Here is a 19,271-nt window from a genome sequence, read left to right on the forward strand (position 1 = left end):
AGTAAGCCTAATACCTTCCCTAAACATACAACTTTGTATGTGGGCTTGTGGGACTTGTGTCCATGGCACTAAAACTGATCTGTTTTCCTCCTACAGTTTGGATATTGGTATTTACTGTTTACTCCCAGCAGGTTGTAAGCAGTATTGTACAGTAGATATGCATAGATAGAATCATAAATAAAAAAGCTAACAAGGTGCTCAGAAAGGCAGCTCAATGACTTTGCCACTGTGCATGAGAACTCATCATTAGTTTATGATGCTTGCTTACTCTAGTTCCAGGGGAAAAAAAATAATAAATTAAATACACAAATCGGAAGCTGCAGTTTCCATGCATCTCTTCTCCTGCCCATAAGTAAATATTCCAGGAGTGGAGAGCAGAAGCGATGGTCTGTGGAAGTCAGCACTGTCTCTTCACAGAGTTCCTTGGTGTTTGTAGGAATGACTGTTCATTAGAACCAAAATAACTCAAACAAATCCACCCCCAAAGACAGTAGTTTTTATTCATCTACCATGAAATCACTCCTGTTAAGGGTAAAGGTCTTGAGCACCACAGGTGTTTAACCCACTGAAAGCCTTCAGGAGTTAAGAGTGTAAACAGTGCATAGCTTTCTGGCACTTCCAGATGTTTAAAGGCAAATATAGTCCCTCATTACCCCTCGGGGAAACTATTCCACACCTCCAGAAAGTAATAGCAGGAGAGCCAGTAGGAAGGTCTCCATAAACAAAATGAAAAAAAGGCCACTGCAGACTAAGACTGCCCACAAAAATCAACCTGTAGTATTTAGCAATTCAGTTTTACCTGTAAAGGCCACTCCTGCAGAGCAGACCACTGTGCAGGTCAGTACTTGCAGCTCTGCATCCCAGGAGCAGGAGCCACTCTGGGGCTCCATCCCAGGGGAAAGTGCCACACCAGCAATTCAAGAGCTTCTCTCCATGCAGCAAGAGCTTTCTAGGAAAGATTGGGTTCACTTATAGTCAGATTTGAACACAAGCTAAACAAGATTATCTGTCCAGGGTTTTAAAAGCAGCATTGCTCACTGAAGAGATCTGTCATGAATTTGAGAGGCTAAGGCACAAGTGAGAGTGATCAAGGCCATGATCTTCCAATGTCCAACTTAACACAAATCAGGAAGGCTCCACTTCCAAGTGAGCTGAAGCCACTTTAAGGCATATGAAGGGCACAGTGAACACTGATAACGGCAGCTGTCAGAGCTGTCAAAGAGACTTCTTTCTTGTTAATACATGCAGGAGACCCAAATTTGTGTTCTGAGACACTGGTGAACTGAAAAAAACAAACCACCAACATAGCTTTGTTTGAGGCATCAGAACTTTTACAGCTTGTGCACAGCTCTATCGCTTGCCACGGGCCTCGATGCAGATGTGCCAGAACCACCAGAATCGCTCAGGCTCTGCCCTGGGTAGATGTTTCTCAGGCAGGCTTCACTCCCTTGGAAACGAGCAGCAGCAAAAGCAGCAGCCCCAGCTCCCCTTCCCTCTCTCTGCCTTCCCTGCAGCAGGTCAGGCTAGCAGCAAACAGGAAAACTCTCTGTTCCACGGTGCTACACAGCAAGCAAGCTCTCTTCTAAATATAGCCCCATGGAAATTTCTAAACTGCAAAATAAATACAGTTCTTCCTGGAAGTTATGCAGGAAAATGTAGGTTATACCTAATATTTCATGGTAAATGTAGTGTTATTTGACTTCCTTTGTCCTCAGTGTAGCAGATACTAGAGGCCCATTTGAATGAAATTAAAACTTCCACAGAAAGTAACAAGTTAATTTACTTTCTGGGTTTTTTACTCCCTGTCATAACAAAATAGTGATCATCTTGCCTGCCCTTCATCAGAGGACCTTTTGACACACCAGGCGTTCCTTTGTTACACGCTGTTGCTGATTTTCCCTTAGGGAGAGGCTTCTTGGCTGCTGGGGCCAAGCTTTCATTTGCTTGCAAGGTTTTGGTTGAAGGCTGACTTCTTGTGGAAGGCTGCGCTGGCTTTTTGGTCACTGCTGCTTTGGCTGAAGTTTGAGGAAGCCGTACAACAGATAAGGGAGTGCGTTCGAGAGGTTTGGATGAAGTGGGTCCAGTCTGAGGGGGTTTACTGACATTTGGCTGCTTATTGACAGCTGAAGATACGTTTTTGCTTGTAGATACCAGAGTAGGTGGTGACCTTGATGCTTTGCTAACTGCAAGGGAAGGTGCAGAAGCCGAGTGTTTCAGGACTGAAGCCGCTTTCAGGTTCCTTGCCAGGTCAGAAGCTGTCTGTGGAGCTTTCTGAGGATGCTGAGACCCAGTTCCTAAGGTCTGGATAGCATTTTCAGAAGGAGCTTTTGCAAGGAGCTGCTGAGAATGTGCAAACTTGGCAACAGCACGCAGATTTGTAACAGGCGGCCGGGCAGCCCTCGGAGCAACTGAATTTGCTTTGGTTTTAGTGGCAGAGACGGGTTTGCATTTAGTGGCAACACGCTTCTGCTTTGAAGCCGTGGTTTCAGCTGTCCCAGACGAGCGAGATGGCTGTTCTTTAGAGGACGAGAGGGCAGGATGTGGTGCTGCTGCTGCTGAGGAGCTCTGAGCCAGGGAAAACTTCACCTTGGGAGCATCAGGGGACCGAATACGTTTGCGCAATGTTTCAGCGTGAACAAGACCCATCCTCGTTCCTGCAGATGAAGAGCTTTTGCTTACAGGCTGCGAAGGAGCAGAAGCTGCTGAGTTGTGTGCAGGAGACTCCAGTTTCTTTGAGGTGCCAGCTAATGGTCTGAAAGGAGACCGCACACCTGTCCCTGAGGACGCTTGTAATTTGGACCTGACTGTCAATGGCTTGGCTGTGGAGGATGGGGGCACTGGCACTTTTGGTGATGCCAGGGCAGGGGACTGAGGACGTTTAGATAAAGCCTTCTTGGCACTGACCCCAAGAGCTGAAACAGGAGTAGAGGGTTTCGATGACTGCTTTTGGAACATATTGACGGCTGACATTGGATTCATGACAGGAGGCTCCTGAATTCTAGCTGATGAGTTGGGGACATTGTCACCTGTGACCCCTTTCTGAAACGCCAGGATTTTTTGTTCCAGAGTTGCAAATTGAAGCACTCGGCACGGGTCATATTTAAGCAGAAAACCTTGAAGAGTGTCCCAGCCTCCACCAACACGTACCATCACATGTTTGCCATGTAGCATCTGAGGGTGAGGGAAGAGGGGATGGGAACAAGAGAAAAACAAGAGAAACTTCTATCTTGTTTTATGCATTATGTCTTCATCTTACATTAAAATCTGTTGAAATCGACTAAAAACAGGACCTCCTTTCTTACAGAGAAACATTTTGACCATTCTGTCAGCATCTTTATTTAGTATACAGAGTTTTGGATACAGGTTTGATTCAAATTATGGATGGCCTTGTAAGAGTTTTTGGGATTAAAATGTTATGACTGCTGAAGATGAGCAGTACTCAACTATCCTAAAAATTATAAACAGCAAGCATCCAGATTTTGAACGAGCAGTGTTCTCAGGATATTCTATTGCATTACCTTAATTTATATTGCAAGTTGCTATTGCAAATTTAGAAACACCACAGAAAAACATTAACATGCTTAGTTTAGTGTGGCTGTAAAATCAATAGTTGTAAGATCTAATTAGCTACACCTACTTTGAATAGGAGATTGGATGATGCTGTGTCCCAACCTAAATAATTCTGAAATTCTAAAACAATACCATAAAATTAGGTATTCCACTTAAAAGCATTTCTCTCTCCATTATAAATATACATTGGAATTCTGAGCAACTACTTACTCGTATGAAGAGTATTTTATCTCCCAATCTATAACGTCCCTCCGATAAGTATTCAATTGAAAAACGATGGGAACAACTGCAGGGAGGATCTTCTGCTATATGTTTAACCTAGTTATTAAAATTCAAAACATTTGTTAGTATTTTGACAGAATCGTGTTTAACAGTTTATTGAGATATTTAATACAAGAAAAGATACTGATATCTTCCTCTCACACTCTTAGACACTAGATTTTTATTCCCTCACAAGAAAATCCCCGCTACATAGAGCTTCAAAACGTAGAAGACTCGAAGAAAGAACAAACTGTATGTACAGACAAATATTTCAAGTCGTTCTAATCCAATTTTATGTATTTCTGCTTTTTTAAGATTTGTATGTACCACTGTCTGTAACACTGCATAGTAGCGTGGAATTCCAACCATGACCTTGTAAGAAACTGTTACAGTCTCTAGAAATTGAAACAAGTGCCTGGGTCTCTCCTGTGACCGAATCCATCTCAACATTCTCCTCAACTTTTTGTAAGGCTTTTCTAAGTCAACTTTCCATGTGACACCTGAGAAGGAAACCACCGGAAAAAAAAAGAAAGGTAGTCCCCAAATAAATCCAGGGTTAGAGAAGATGTATCTCTTACAGCCACTTAGAAACTGAACAAATTGAAAGGTCAAGGCTATTGCCAAGCAGGAGAAATTGTAAGACTTTTCAGACAGTGCAAAAGTCTGGTGGCTGACATTCCCAGAATGTCAGACGAAGAAACAGTTTTATATTGCAACACAGAGGACCTTTAAAATAAATGAATTTTAAAGTCTCGACACACATTTTTAAGTAAAATAGTAAAGTTGTTAATCATTCCTTTTGGACCAATTCACAAGATGTACAAATCATTTCCTTTTCTGCATACATATTAATTTCCAATTGATACAGCTAGAGAAATTTTATTTAAAGTCTTTTCCAAAAGAGTTTCATCAAAGTCTACTTTAATATTCGACAAAGTTTTATGAAAAGATCAAACTGAAGAGAAGTATATGCTACAGTCATAGATTATTGACACACCTGAAAAATTGAATGAGATTATTTCTTATACTCACAGAAGCAATGAAAGGTGGAGGGTGGATGGAAATCAAGGCAAGTTATATGCACTGATGCATTAACTCATATACATATATATATACACATATAACAGCATTTTGCTTACATTTTCCAAACAAACAAACAAAAAAAACTTGTTCAAGAGGTGCATACCCTTCTGTTTTCTATTTAAGGAGGCTCACAAATTTTAGATGAAAAACAGCCTTTGTTTACTGAGCCAGATCATGCAAGTACAAAACTTTTTGAGTTTGATTTAAAGCCCATGAGCCAATAAATAAGTAGTACTTACTGCCTCATGTAGCTCCCCGTGGTGACAACATGACTTTTCTGTACTAATAGGCGATGGTGGTCCAGAGGTCATCAGCAGTGTTTCTTCTAGCTCAATTTCCTTCTCTAGTTTTACTAGTACAGGAGGTTCAACTCCATACCTCAACACAAAGACAAAAGTAGAGAGTTTAATTGCTAAAGAAAACAAAAAGATATTGATGATAACAAACACACAAAATTCTGAATAGTTTGACTGACAGAGAACAGCACTACATCAGTCAGAGGAATAACAGCCTTGATAATGCAAAAAGAAGGAGCAAGTCTTGAGTTTCTAGCAGAAGTCCTCTCCAAAGGTGGTCTTGAAGCTACCAGAGAAAGGAGTAAAAATACTGCCAAAACTACACAATTTAGGTCACATCCAATTCAGACCAGCTATCTTAAAGCTTCCAGATATGCACTAGAAATAAATTAGAAATCTAAATTTAGAGAATAATAAAGAGTTATCTGCCAAAAAGCTTAGAAAATGAAGACCTTAAAACTGTATTTAATGTTGAGCGAGTTCTCTCAAGATGTACTCTTATCTATTAGGTGAATACAGTGTTTAAACATAGAAGTATAAAAACCAGCGTGGATCTGATCACTTCTCCATGAAAAGAGTCTGATAAATATTTGAAAATACTCATTTTGTACAGTGGTCCTAGAAAAGCTACTCATTATTCTCTGCATGGAATTAAGCGCAATGCAGTAGATGTTAATTACTGCACATTATCTTAGCTTTACATTAGCTTTTACTTAATAGAGTATGTTCTTCAATTTCTTGTTAAGAGTGTTTATGGATCAAATACCTGGATACAATGCGTCCAATTTCCAACAAACAAAGATACACTTGTCTTGGATCCTTGTGCAAAACTAAAAGGGAAGAGAATAAAAGGGAGTTACAGCTCATGTTTACTGTGGGGAGGCCTGTGCAACTAGGTACAGAGAAGAGAAGATAAGGAGTAGGTGACTATAACTTTGCCATTATTCTATCCAGAGGCAAGCTACATTATCATGGATAAAGCACTGTATGTTTTCCAACTCTAATTTTCTATTCCATAAGGTGTTTAAATCCATCCTGGGACTCCTGAAGTCACTTTTCTCCACCACTTTATTCGATTTTATGCTGTTCGTTCTTGATGTGATCTGCAAAGACAGAGATCTGAGAGCTTTCCCCTCCCTACCCCCAGATATATTATAGTAGTTTTAAAGATGAAAAGCATTCCACAACTGCAAATAGGAAAACATACTCCATCTGTTTGTGCTTGCGCATACAGATAGTCACACACTCTATAGGTGAACAACCGTAGGAGAATAAACTGCAAAGAATCTAGCTGACGACTGGATGGCTATGCAGCCAGCCAGCCTAGGTGGTTTAAACACCTGGCTGTGAAACAACAATCTGGGTGATTTGTTACCACTGCAGTAAGCAACGGATCCTTTTCCTTATCACTTTAAAAGTTCTGGGCACCAGCTGGGTCCATCCATATAGCAGATTCACCCAGTTGCACTAGAAGATACCACTTTGCCAGTGGCAGCTCCCCTACCCTACGCTATATCTTCATTTCAACCTTTGTTATCAGCCCCCACCTCATGCCCCATTCACCCAAAGATTTTCTTCAGAATTTGGTATCTTTGTGAGCGTCTCAGGAAGAGGGTCAAAATCCCCATACGCAAGGAGGAGGTAAGAATGACATTTGTTTAAGAGGCAAACTCTCAGCTGCAAACATCAGATACTGCCTGTGATCACAGAAAAGATGCAACAGTATTTCAGACATGTTAGTAGCACTAGAGCTTTGCAGTAAGCTTTGCTGTACCACTGTACTTTGCTGTAAACTGTACCCACATTTTCCCAGCTAGTGCCCAACGCAGAGGCTGCTTTGCACCCCTCAGTTCAGAGCAGCTTTAACAGCTGCATGCACTTGACTCCACAGACACACTAAATCATGATCTGGAGAGCTGAAGAATGAGATGGAAGAGTGGAGGGATAGCCAAACGGTGTGTAAGCAGTTGTTCTGGGTTTTCTTGACAACCTTGAAATGAAAACATTCAATTATGTTTACTGCTGTACTGTAGAATAGAAGAGGCAGGAGGAAAGCAATCTCTGTTTTGGATTCTTGTAACTTCCATCTTTAGGTATGAAAGAAAAAGAAGAAAGAAACAAGGCCAACTACGTACACTGCCTAATAATTCAGAAACCAAAGGCTGGGAGAAAGGTCACTCAACTCCCCTCCGCACATACACAAACACATGGTGCCATTCTTTCCCTCACCACCATCAAGTATAAGAAATGTGAAAAGCTGTAGATACAATTTTCATATGGTGTAACATTTATATAAACAAATCTGACTATCTTCATACTGCGCAGTAACAATATTTAGCAGAAACTGGAAATTCACTCCAAAGAGAAGCCTAATGAGCCACCTCTATATTTACAGATGAAATCTTTCTGATGTCAAATTTGATATTTAAAATGGCTTTGCTTTGAATAAGACTGAAGTGTTTCCTAAAGTATAAACTGAGCATGAAGCCAGATGTTCTTGTTTACACCATCTACTGCAGTTTCAAAGTGTACTTTTTAAGAGATCTGATTATGAAAGGTAAATCTGGAAAAGAAAGTTGGCACAGCTATAATCTAAAAAGTACCAGTGGTCATTTAATCTTTTTTTTTAAGTGAGTTTTTTTGTCAGCTGTAACAGAAGAGGCATAATTTGCCTGAATCTAGAAGAGAAAAATCCCTAGCAGAGATCAAGATATTTGGCTTGATGTCAAAGGGCATGATAGCTACTCTCCCTTTCTGCTGTCTCAGGACACAATTTATTTCCATCACAGCCGTCAACACTTTTCAGGAGGTGTTGCTACATGTATCTAATCAGAAAAGAATAATTATCAAGTTGTCTTTCCCCCATTTTATTCATAAAGAATAGCTTGAAAGTTTGATGGAAAACATCAGTGGAAAGAATGTTTCATCAAGGAGGCTGCAAGTCGGCTCATTCCAGCTGCCAAAAAGGCTCACAGAAGACATTTATGCCACAAAGGGAGCTTGTGTCAAGAGTTACAATCAGACTTCAAAACAGTTCTTGTCTATGAGAGAAAGCCACAGCATTAGGAAATCTTGTCTGCTTATCTCAGGGAGGCTAAACAGGTTCTAGCTACCCATCCACTTACAGGAACTAAGATATTTAAGCAACGCAATTCATACCAGTTGAACTGAAAAAATATATTAAAATTAATTTTCTTATAGCTCAGTTCTCCCACTCATCTGTATTTCATGACACTGAAGAAAAGATACACTCCCTAATTAAATCAGAATGAGACATGCAAATTTTCTCGACTATTTTAAAAGATGACTTATCCAGTAGAGAAGGCACGGCCAGTCCAACAGGCAGGGAGGAGATCTTAACAGAAAAGCAGTTAATGAAAATAGTGCCTCACATTTAAATAGCATTAAATGGCACAAAGACTTCAAGAAAATTTAGTAAATATTGTGACAAATTCATTTGATTACTGAAAACAAAAGAACTTTGCAATTTTTTTGCTATTCTGCTTAACAGACAGATACTGTGCCTTTTTTAAGGAAAAAAGAAAAGCAAAACAACAAAAGAACCCAACAGTATTTGGCTTGCCACAGAAAGTTTTGGATTAATTAATTTTTACTGACATAATAGCAGGTAGAAGAGCATTTCATTATTTACCACGCGATGAAAGCAGAGTTTCTCTTAATTAACAGTGAAAAAAAATTTATTCCATCTGGAAGTATCCTTCTAGAAGCTGTTTGTTATAAGGGACAGACTGTGCATTGCAGCAGGAATACACACAGTTGGCAATATTTATTTTTATAACTATCTTATTTAATCGGAAAATAAAAATGGTTTAGAGTCATGTCAAGTAGGTCCTGCAGTAAATGTTAATTACCAACAGACTGTTGCCACTTCAGGCACAGTGCCCTGATGTAGCTACCAAATTTAGCTGTCATGAATGCATTATTCTGAAGGCTTTCTGCAACAAGAATAAGCTCCAATACCAAATAAAGGATCTTATTGTGAGTTGACTCCGTGGCCCTGTGGTCTTCCTGCATAGGGAAAAGGAAACCACACGTTTCTCCGCTGTTTCTCAGTGGGCCTTTTTACTGAAGGAAAACATGGGAGTTTGCTGCAGTTCTCACTCCTCCCTTCCTCCCACACGGCAACTTTTAGAAGTTTGGAAAAGCATCATGCAAGTTAGAGCAGTCACCGAACTGATTTTTCAAGGCTTTTATGTGAACACTGCCTTAAAATAAATAAAAGCATTAATAGCTTGCAGAAGACAGGTACAGTTGTGACAAAGGCTTCACAAAAGGTAGTTATCCACATACAGATCAAAGCAAGTCTTACAAAAAGATAGATTTACCTAAACCTTCAGATTCAAAGAGATAAGTCTCATCAACTCCAATGGCCCTACACCAGTTAAGAAAGTTGGCCGTGTTATCTCTGGCAAAAAAAGATCCTGATGGAGCATCCTTCTTACATGGAACTTTTCTCATAGGAAAATTCTGGTGAGGGAAGAAAACAAAAAGTACATTGTGCACATCAACATTGCCAACAGATTTCAAAGCATATTTTCACAGGAAGATAAACCCTAAACTCAGAATACAGAAACAGGGGTTAGTAACTATTTTGTGTTCAACCCACCACATATTCTACTAAAAAAACTAGGCTACTGTAGAGGGTATTCCATCTTAACACTTTTACTAGATAAAACCAAAAAAAAAAATGGTCTGTATATGGTGAAACAGCTCCTCCTACCCCCAAGGGAAATACTACCAGAGTACAGCAGCTGGTGATCTACTATTTGACAAATCCAAGCATTTCTTTAGCTATTCAGGGTTCAATGTAGGTTCAATTCTACATTGAACATATTAGACTTGCACCAGTGTTACATGGTTTTGTACTCCAAAGGGACAGATCAGCGTTTTTCATTGTACAAACACAGACTGGAAGTTGCTTGAAATTCATGCTTCAACTCAGCCTTGGTTCCTAACAAAAACACTAAGGCCCACCTTCAGGCACATCTCAACAGGGATATTTTCATGGCTAACCTATATGCTAAAGTTTAGCCACCAGTTTCTGGAATAAAATATTCTACCAAGTGCCAATGGATAATCTTATTACCAACCCACACTGATGTTATTAGGGAACAAACTCCAGACTGGGACTAGATCTTCCTCTGGCAAGACTTCTACTGATATCGAACCAAAAAAACTAGTAAGGACCTTAGGATTTGACTAAGAAAGTGAGCCATTTGTTGCATAAGGAGAGTTTATCTATGTGTAACACCCCACTGTTGTTAATCAGTCTCTAGATACACAGCACACAGAATGCCACTTTGGGAAGCCTCACTCACCTACTTTCCTTTTACCACCACTTACAATTAAAGAGTTTATATATGTATTAAAAATCACAATATGACTCACCCGTAAGCTATTTGAACTACAACATTTTTTAATTGTGTTTTGAAGAACACCAACCAATTGGCAGAGTAGAACCCCATTATCAAGTTCTTCAAGCAGCTGTTCTGCTTTGACTTCTATTCCTAAAAAAACAGAACGTCAATATTAGATTTACTCTGCAGAAGGTAAAGAAGTTTCTTATCAGCTTAGAGGCAACTCAAACAGCATTACAGTGTTAAAGACTGAAAATTAGTAGAAATACATAAGTAAACTAAAATAAAATATCCACTTAATTTGATTTTAATTAGACTAACCAGATTCAGAAATATAAATTAGAACGATTAATCATCCTACCTCTAAGAGGTGGTAGCTAATAAAATCCAAAACCAAAGCATGCATTTTAATGTAATACTCCTAGCCATTCAGGCTCAAATACACCAGATCTTAATAGTAAATAGACATTAAGCGTCAACATTGACTGGAATATTGGAAAGCGCTTCGAAATTTATTAGACGGGGATTTATTTTCAACCTCACCCAGCAAGCCAGACAGCCAGATGGACAGATCTTCTTGCATAGGCACCAAAGTTGCTTCGTGCCGCACAGATATCCACTGGTCATACAGGCACACATCTGCCAAACCTGGCCCATGTCTGGGAGTCAGAGGACATCGGGGACTTAAGGGAAGGTCATCTCCAAACCACACCTGCAAAAGGTTTCAGTAAGCTGAAGACAACAAGCTCTAACATTTGCAGTCAGATGATGAAAACTTGCACTTCTGAATTACGCTAAAGGTCTATTATTTAAAGAGTAAGTGTTCATTCCCCTTCAGACAGATCACCCAACCAACACAACAGTAGTCACCAATAGTGCGGCTCTCATTAGTAACCGCTGCATCAAAAGTACTACTACATTCATTCTCATGACTTCTTTGGATTTATATTACATAGTTTCCTGAATATTGAATAAAGAAAACATGCATTAAATTTGTGTTTGGGTGTTTTTTTCCCCTAGGGCATATTAAGTAATAAAATCTGCAGTTTATCATGTAATTTACTACAAACTGATTTCTCTGATCAAACATTTCAGGGACATTTTGTGTTTAAATCATTAAGAGGATGATGTTAAAAGAGGAAACATATTCCCGTATAAGAACATAACACACTTCTTGAACATAAATCCTTAGCATTTCTCTTAAAGATTTGCATATTTTCAAACTGAGAAGCAGTTTCAAGAAAAGGACCACACTGAAATTTCATGTACAAGATTCCCAAAGACAAAGACTCCTGGTATTCTTAACTACTTTCCTTCAGTTCAGTGTGTGTATAAAATCTATTTCTTTATTTGCACTTAAGTGATTAACTAGAATATAGGAGTTTTAAAAACACCTCTTAATCATCAAGAAAGTTTTTAAATAACCTCAGCCTTTGACTTCAAAACCTTCTTAGGTAGCAGCACCTTGGAAGAGAAAGGATCACCTATCTGATATAACATTGGATTATCTATCTTATCACCCTGCTCCTTTTGTAAAATAAGAAAACTATTAATCTTTTTTAAAAAAAACAAAAAAAACCCTAGAGATAACTCTGGGGATTTTAGCATTTTATCTGCTTCAGGGTAGACCTTTGAATAAAAGTCTTATACAGAATTCAAACATTACAAAAGACATTTACCTGAATTGCATTCTGCATGGTCATCTGCATTTACATTAGTTTCTCCCCCTGGGGAAAGAGAAGAGATTTTTTTAATACAGTCCCTCTTTCATGAAAATCCCAAGAAAAAAACACCAGTGCTTTTAGCAAAATATGAGCAAGTCTAATTAGGAATGGAAGGGGAAAAGAGGGAAGTTTCTAAGCAGCTAAGGTTTTGATACAGTATTCAGTTCTCTTCGGTTCTCTGCCCTTAAATAAATCAGCACTTATTGCAGCACAAAGTAGCAACTAACTTCATATGCATAAATAATACTCAAAGGTTTGCATGACTTTGAAGAGCTGTAAGGCATTTACTTTGCCAACGAAAAATATAAATACTATAAATACTTCAAACCATTCTTGGATTTAGCAATGTTGGTATTCACTCCTTCCTGCTCAGCTATCCCAAGTCTATCTTGTACATGCTTGCATACACTTATGAGCATCCTGAGTTTACATTAAATACTTTGAAGACTATGAAAATCTTAAAGCAAGAAAATAATTTTGAAGAATAAGATTCTTCCTGTATAAATACATAAGAGAAATCAATGGTTTTATTAATTTCTATTGGGATTTTCACTTAGGTTTCCAGGCAGCTAGCACATGCCCAAGTTTCCAACAGAACGCTGCAAACTATTGCAGCAATATGTTTATCAGGACAATTCCCTGGCAAAACAATCCTTAAGGAAAGTTTTAAAGGCAATCTGGTCAACAACTTCTCTCCTGAAGCCAACATAATATTTTCCAGCAATGCTTTCAATCATGGGAAAACCCAGCACAAAGTCTACACTGGGCTGGGGCTCAGTAAGTCTCTCCACAGGCTCCAGGTCAAGAGATGTCCATTATTACCCGGTTAGCTGCACGCACACACCCACCAGAGGGAATTTCCTCAGTATAATTCTCCACAGTGGTAGTGGAAAGCATTACAAACTCAAAATGTACCTGAGTCTTGAAAGCAGTTAAAAAACAACTTTCTTGCTCCGTTACTTAATAGCTGCAATAAAACTTCATCTTACTAGTTAGGCTGGAAACCAGATTGCAGACCATAGCCAGACAATTTTAACTCATCTGTTTTCCTTTAAAAAACGAATAACTCCTCTCCCCTGTCCCAGATGCTTAAACTTTATGCATAGACAGTATTCCTGTCTTCTCCATCTGTTGCACAACCTGGCCTTACTACAGCAAAAGGCCAAATAGTCCATCACTGAGGACTTCATTCTCATAAAAATTCTCACCCTTCCTTTTACCCAGAAAGCAGAACGATGCCGTTTCCTCCCCATTTTTCCCTCCCACTGCCTTGAACCTCCCACGCTACATAGGACCAAACATCAGGCACTTCAAACAACTTACCTCCACAACCAGCAAATAAGGAACCAACTTGTTTTCAGACTGAAGCCATTTCCTTGTATCAAGACTGCTAGCACTTCTCAAACTTTATCAGAGATACTTCAAGTGATATCTTTCCTCCTCCTTTTATTTCTAGGGAAGAAAAAAAAAAAATAAAATGCATCCTCTCCTTGATGTCATTCTTTCTTCTATGAATGAACAAGAGAAGGGCAGTGTATATACCAAGCATTACTAATGAGCATATTATGCTTCCCACAGCTTTGTCCAGGGGAATACATTTTCCTTTAGCATAAGAAAGCTATTGTCCCAAGAGAGCTGCAGTAAGAGGCTTCATTGATTAAAAAAATAAATAAAACAACAGCAGAACAGCCAGTAGAGAAGTTGGTCTCATTAAAATAAGGAGCTCCATATAGGCTAACAAGAGCTCTAGCATACTAACTGCCAAGGGAAAACAAAAGGCAGCCTAATTCACAGGGAGCACTCAAAACACGAACAAAGCAAAATATTCACACAGCAGCTATCACAAGAATGCTCAGCATCTGCAGTTTTGTGGCATGTGTAACAAAAACTAGTCTAGAAAAAAAAAAAAAACAGAAAAAAAAAAATTGTGGCACTTGAACTTCAAGGACCTGCTCTTATAAAACACGTTATTTTGTAAGCCCATATGCTAAAGGGCTCTCTAGGAAGTCAAACGGCTTCACTTAATATCAGGCCATCTGAATAACAACAAAAAAAAACCCCTCTGATGATATAGGCTACCTTGCACAAATGAAAAATGAATGCACAAATGAAAAATTAATATAATAACAATTACCCATTTTCAAATCCCAAATAGTCCAGCTCTGAGATTGCAGGGAATACAGATTAACGCAGCCTTATCACTTACAGGGAGAGGCATGGGATGAGAAGACCCAGGAGTCTGCCACCTTCAAGGAGTCAGCCTCCAAAGGCGCAGAAGGTGCTGCGGTGAGGTGAATACTGCAGTACCAGGTAAAGCCATAACCAAATCTGACTTCTTCTAAAACCAGTTGGGTTCCCTGCATCAAAAAGCTGTACATAATGAATCAAAAAAGTATTTGATTTGATTCAGGCAGCTCCAGCTAGAACTGTATGGGTTTCTATGTATCAAGTTTATTGACTCACCTTCATTCAACAAGTATCTGGTGCTCAGGGATCACAGCTGTGAGAGAAAAGACCCCAGAATGAAAATGCACTGTATCATGTCCCACCCATATCCTTAGACCATGCCATTCCCTTTTCCAGGCCAGCTGATATCCCCAAGGAGGGCTCTCTACCTGCTTCACCTCTTAAAACAGGGGAAGCACCAGAAACCTGCAAGTTTTTCCCAACCAGAGGGGCAACCAGCCCAGTTCCAAGCTCAACAAACGTACAGATCCCCCACCTCCATCAGCGCTCCCAGAAAATACCTGATTTATGCTGGTGCTTCTACTGCCAGAAACGCCGCCTAGTAACATCTTACGGCTGGATCAATACAGCAACACTGATTTACTGTGAGATGGGCGGGTGGCCCCAAATGATATATTGGGGAAGGCAGGAGCTGTCTTTGGCTGGCTGACTGCCAAACCTCCAATAAAGGACTAGAGCTATGGATCAGCATTAGGAAATAGAAGTGAGAAAAGCATACCTATCTACTGACACGTGGTATGGAGACAGGAATTCCTCAGGAAAGGGGACGCCATACACACCCCAGATATGACCGACACAGGACAGCCTCGCAAGACCATAGTCTGCTTCTGCTTTCCAAAGATGCCCACCACTTTGCCCCCAGGCAATCTGAGAAACAGCAGAGTCAGCAAATACTAAAGCACTTTACGCAAATATTTCAGGGTGCTGAACACATGTTCTTAGATGCTACACAAGATAGTCTGCTTACTATCAGTTGTATCAGGTTTTATAGATCATTCACTGGGGCCCAACCAGCAAGACATGCTACACTAATTACAAGCCATCTATAGCACAAGATGAACTGAGTCCAAACCCTGTTTTACTCGACTGCACAGTTTACAAAGAAACAAAACAAAAATCCATAACTCCACAGATACCCAAAACATCGATGAAGCTGCCATTGACCTAGCTTAACTGGAACCCCTAAAGGGATTCACAGACTCATTAAAAAGCCTCGAGTTCACAGACTTATTAAAAATACCTTGGGTAGAAACATTTTTACATCTTCACCCTGTGTTTAAGATATATAACACATCATCTTCTATTCCATCAACACCCAAAGCCAGTTGCAACAAACTAACCCAGAGCAGCTGGAAACTGTAGATTAGTGTTGACAGTACCTACCAAATCCCACATTTTTAAACACTCTGAAATGAAAGAAGCTGTCAAGTCAGTATCTGTTGAAACCGACTACAAGACAGCCAAGATTTTTTTTTTCGGGTACACATATCCTAACATGCAGAAGAAAAGAGGTAGGCACAAGAAGAGACATCCAAGGAGCGGAGCCCTACTCTCTCCCATCACTACAGCAATTACAGAGACTTTTGGTTGCAATACTGACTCAGCAGGAGCTCTGCTTCCCTGGGGAGGCCTCAGAGGCATGAAAGAGAGAGAACCAGACTAGTCGGTCCAAGGTGAAGGCCTTTAAGGTGGCAACCAACTCCTTACATTAAGGCACACTCACTGCTCTCCTCGGGGACTGCCTTTCTGCACCGCTCCATGACAGCGCACACAGCACATGGCCGTGAGCCCGCTCTCCCCCTCCAAAGGGCAGCGAAGGCCCTGGATTCACCTGCCAGGGCAGAGAAACCCACTTGAAATCAGGGAGGAGCGCTTCATCTCAATAGCCGGCATCTCCACTGGAGACGGGCAGACGGCTCCCTTACCACAGGAACATCCAGTTTGGGGAGAGGCCGGATAACAGGGGACACGCTACCCCTGCCACTCACTCTCAGTCACAAACTCTTCTCTGCCTCCCGTTTCCACCCCACACTTCTTCCAGCAAAGCAACACTGAGGGGAGCATCACTTGAATGCCAAGAAGCAGGGTGCCGGCTGGCCGCAGTCAGGAGGCATTCATTATGACTTAAATATAAAATCCTGTCTTATTATGAAAGATCCACCCAGTACGTTTAGAATTACAAATGCAATAGGCCAGCTATGCCTTGTAGGTCCTGAAGGCACACATGCACTTTTTCCCCATGTCTTGATCTGATATTACGCCAAAGGTGACACACAGCATCCCTGGCACAGGGCCAGCTTTTGGGGCAAAGAGAGGAGCCAGACGGTTTTCGGCTTACTAAGCAATACCAATGAGCGTTTTAGCCGAGAGCGCTAGGGCAAATTTCCTATAAAAACAGCGCCGCATCCTCAAACGCTTTCGCGAGGCACAGGAGAGACTGGTTTGAAGGGTGTTATGCAAAAACTCTCCCCTCTCCCTTCCCCTGGGTAAGTTTCGCGGCACTTCACTGCCAGCACCGACGCCGGTGTGGCTAACGCGCCCCTGGAAGAGCGACCGAGCCCAGCCCGGTAACCGGCTGAGCCCAGCACCGGGGTCCGTCCCCGCTGCAGGAGGCTCCCTGCGATGCTCAGCACCTCCCTATGAGACAGGCGTAACTGACCCAGCGCCACCGCTCCGGAGCGCCGCGCCCCATCCACCGCCCCAAGCGGGACCCTCGCGGCGGCGCCGGACCGGCTCCGCGGTACCGCCACGCCCCGGTGCGAGAGTCCACCGCCGTGCTGCCGCTACGACCGCCCTACGACCCCCCCGCCACCGCCCGTGCCCGGGCCGGACCCCCGGCACTCACCGGCAGCCGCCGCCGCGCCGCTCTCCCCCCGCCCCGCGCACCAGAGCGCCCCCGCCCGCCTCGCGCCGGCCGCTCCGTTCGAAAGGGCCAATCAGCGCCCGAGGGGCGGGGCCGGGACCGGGGCGGGCGGGGCCGTTCCCGCCGCACCTGGTGCGGGGCCCTCAGCCGCCGCCGCCCTGCCGGCTTCACTCACTCTCAGCAGGGGCTCTCCGCCGCAGCCCCCGCTGGTTTGGGTGAGGGGACTGCGGAGCCGCCCCGCCCGCCTCCCGCTTTGTAGGTGGTGCAAGGGGGTGACGGCCCCACTGGCAGCCTGGGCGTCCCCACGGAGGCCGGGTCAGGCCTCAGCATCCCCCCCCCCGCGCTGCGGCCATACGGCCGGAGGCCTGCTCGGGGGCTGCGGCAGATGGACAGGCGGGTGGGCTGTCATGAAAGCAAGGGCCTCGACGTCCCCTCCTCCCGGTGTCACCGGCTGCCGGGGGAAGCAGCTCCGCTTCCCTGGGGCGGTGGGCGGGAATTCCTCCTCCTTTTATTTCTAGGGAAGAAAAAAAAAAAATAAAATGCATCCTCTCCTTGATGTCATTCTTTCTTCTATGAATGAACAAGAGAAGGGCAGTGTATATACCAAGCATTACTAATGAGCATATTATGCTTCCCACAGCTTTGTCCAGGGGAATACATTTTCCTTTAGCATAAGAAAGCTATTGTCCCAAGAGAGCTGCAGTAAGAGGCTTCATTGATTAAAAAAATAAATAAAACAACAGCAGAACAGCCAGTAGAGAAGTTGGTCTCATTAAAATAAGGAGCTCCATATAGGCTAACAAGAGCTCTAGCATACTAACTGCCAAGGGAAAACAAAAGGCAGCCTAATTCACAGGGAGCACTCAAAACACGAACAAAGCAAAATATTCACACAGCAGCTATCACAAGAATGCTCAGCATCTGCAGTTTTGTGGCATGTGTAACAAAAACTAGTCTAGAAAAAAAAAAAAAACAGAAAAAATAAAATTGTGGCACTTGAACTTCAAGGACCTGCTCTTATAAAACACGTTATTTTGTAAGCCCATATGCTAAAGGGCTCTCTAGGAAGTCAAACGGCTTCACTTAATATCAGGCCATCTGAATAACAACAAAAAAAACCCCCTCTGATGATATAGGCTACCTTGCACAAATGAAAAATGAATGCACAAATGAAAAATTAATATAATAACAATTACCCATTTTCAAATCCCAAATAGTCCAGCTCTGAGATTGCAGGGAATACAGATTAACGCAGCCTTATCACTTACAGGGAGAGGCATGGGATGAGAAGACCCAGGAGTCTGCCACCTTCAAGGAGTCAGCCTCCAAAGGCGCAGAAGGTGCTGCGGTGAGGTGAATACTGCAGTACCAGGTAAAGCCATAACCAAATCTGACTTCTTCTAAAACCAGTTGGGTTCCCTGCATCAAAAAGCTGTACATAATGAATCAAAAAAGTATTTGATTTGATTCAGGCAGCTCCAGCTAGAACTGTATGGGTTTCTATGTATCAAGTTTATTGACTCACCTTCATTCAACAAGTATCTGGTGCTCAGGGATCACAGCTGTGAGAGAAAAGACCCCAGAATGAAAATGCACTGTATCATGTCCCACCCATATCCTTAGACCATGCCATTCCCTTTTCCAGGCCAGCTGATATCCCCAAGGAGGGCTCTCTACCTGCTTCACCTCTTAAAACAGGGGAAGCACCAGAAACCTGCAAGTTTTTCCCAACCAGAGGGGCAACCAGCCCAGTTCCAAGCTCAACAAACGTACAGATCCCCCACCTCCATCAGCGCTCCCAGAAAATACCTGATTTATGCTGGTGCTTCTACTGCCAGAAACGCCGCCT

The 19,271-nt window shown here is 42.1% G+C and overlaps 1 protein-coding gene across 5 annotated transcripts; it reads right to left on the reverse strand.

Moving 5' to 3' along the window:
• Window positions 1–233: 233 nt before the first annotated feature.
• GAS2L3 (growth arrest specific 2 like 3) lies at window positions 234–17,450 on the reverse strand. Of its 5 annotated transcripts, none has more exons than XM_014963262.1 (12): window positions 17,405–17,450; window positions 14,776–14,812; window positions 14,519–14,682; window positions 13,636–13,764; window positions 12,268–12,315; window positions 11,132–11,300; window positions 10,620–10,732; window positions 9,557–9,698; window positions 5,977–6,040; window positions 5,154–5,292; window positions 3,781–3,888; window positions 234–3,171 (listed from the first exon to the last, which is right to left on the reverse strand). In XM_014963262.1, exons 5-12 carry the CDS (start codon window positions 12,295–12,297, stop codon window positions 1,780–1,782), a joined length of 2,157 nt encoding a protein of 718 aa, XP_014818748.1. In that variant the 5' UTR covers window positions 12,298–12,315; window positions 13,636–13,764; window positions 14,519–14,682; window positions 14,776–14,812; window positions 17,405–17,450; the 3' UTR covers window positions 234–1,779. The 5 variants fall into 5 exon arrangements, with proteins under 5 accessions (XP_014818748.1, XP_014818744.1, XP_014818745.1 ...); XM_014963258.1 differs by having other exon boundaries at window positions 10,620–10,738; XM_014963259.1 differs by lacking the exon at window positions 17,405–17,450 and adding an exon at window positions 15,278–15,375 and having other exon boundaries at window positions 10,620–10,738.
• Window positions 17,451–19,271: the final 1,821 nt, after the last annotated feature.

This window comes from Calidris pugnax, unplaced genomic scaffold (assembly GCF_001431845.1).
Source record: "Calidris pugnax isolate Ruff unplaced genomic scaffold, ASM143184v1 scaffold44, whole genome shotgun sequence".
In the NCBI taxonomy this organism is placed as follows: domain Eukaryota; kingdom Metazoa; phylum Chordata; class Aves; order Charadriiformes; family Scolopacidae; genus Calidris; species Calidris pugnax.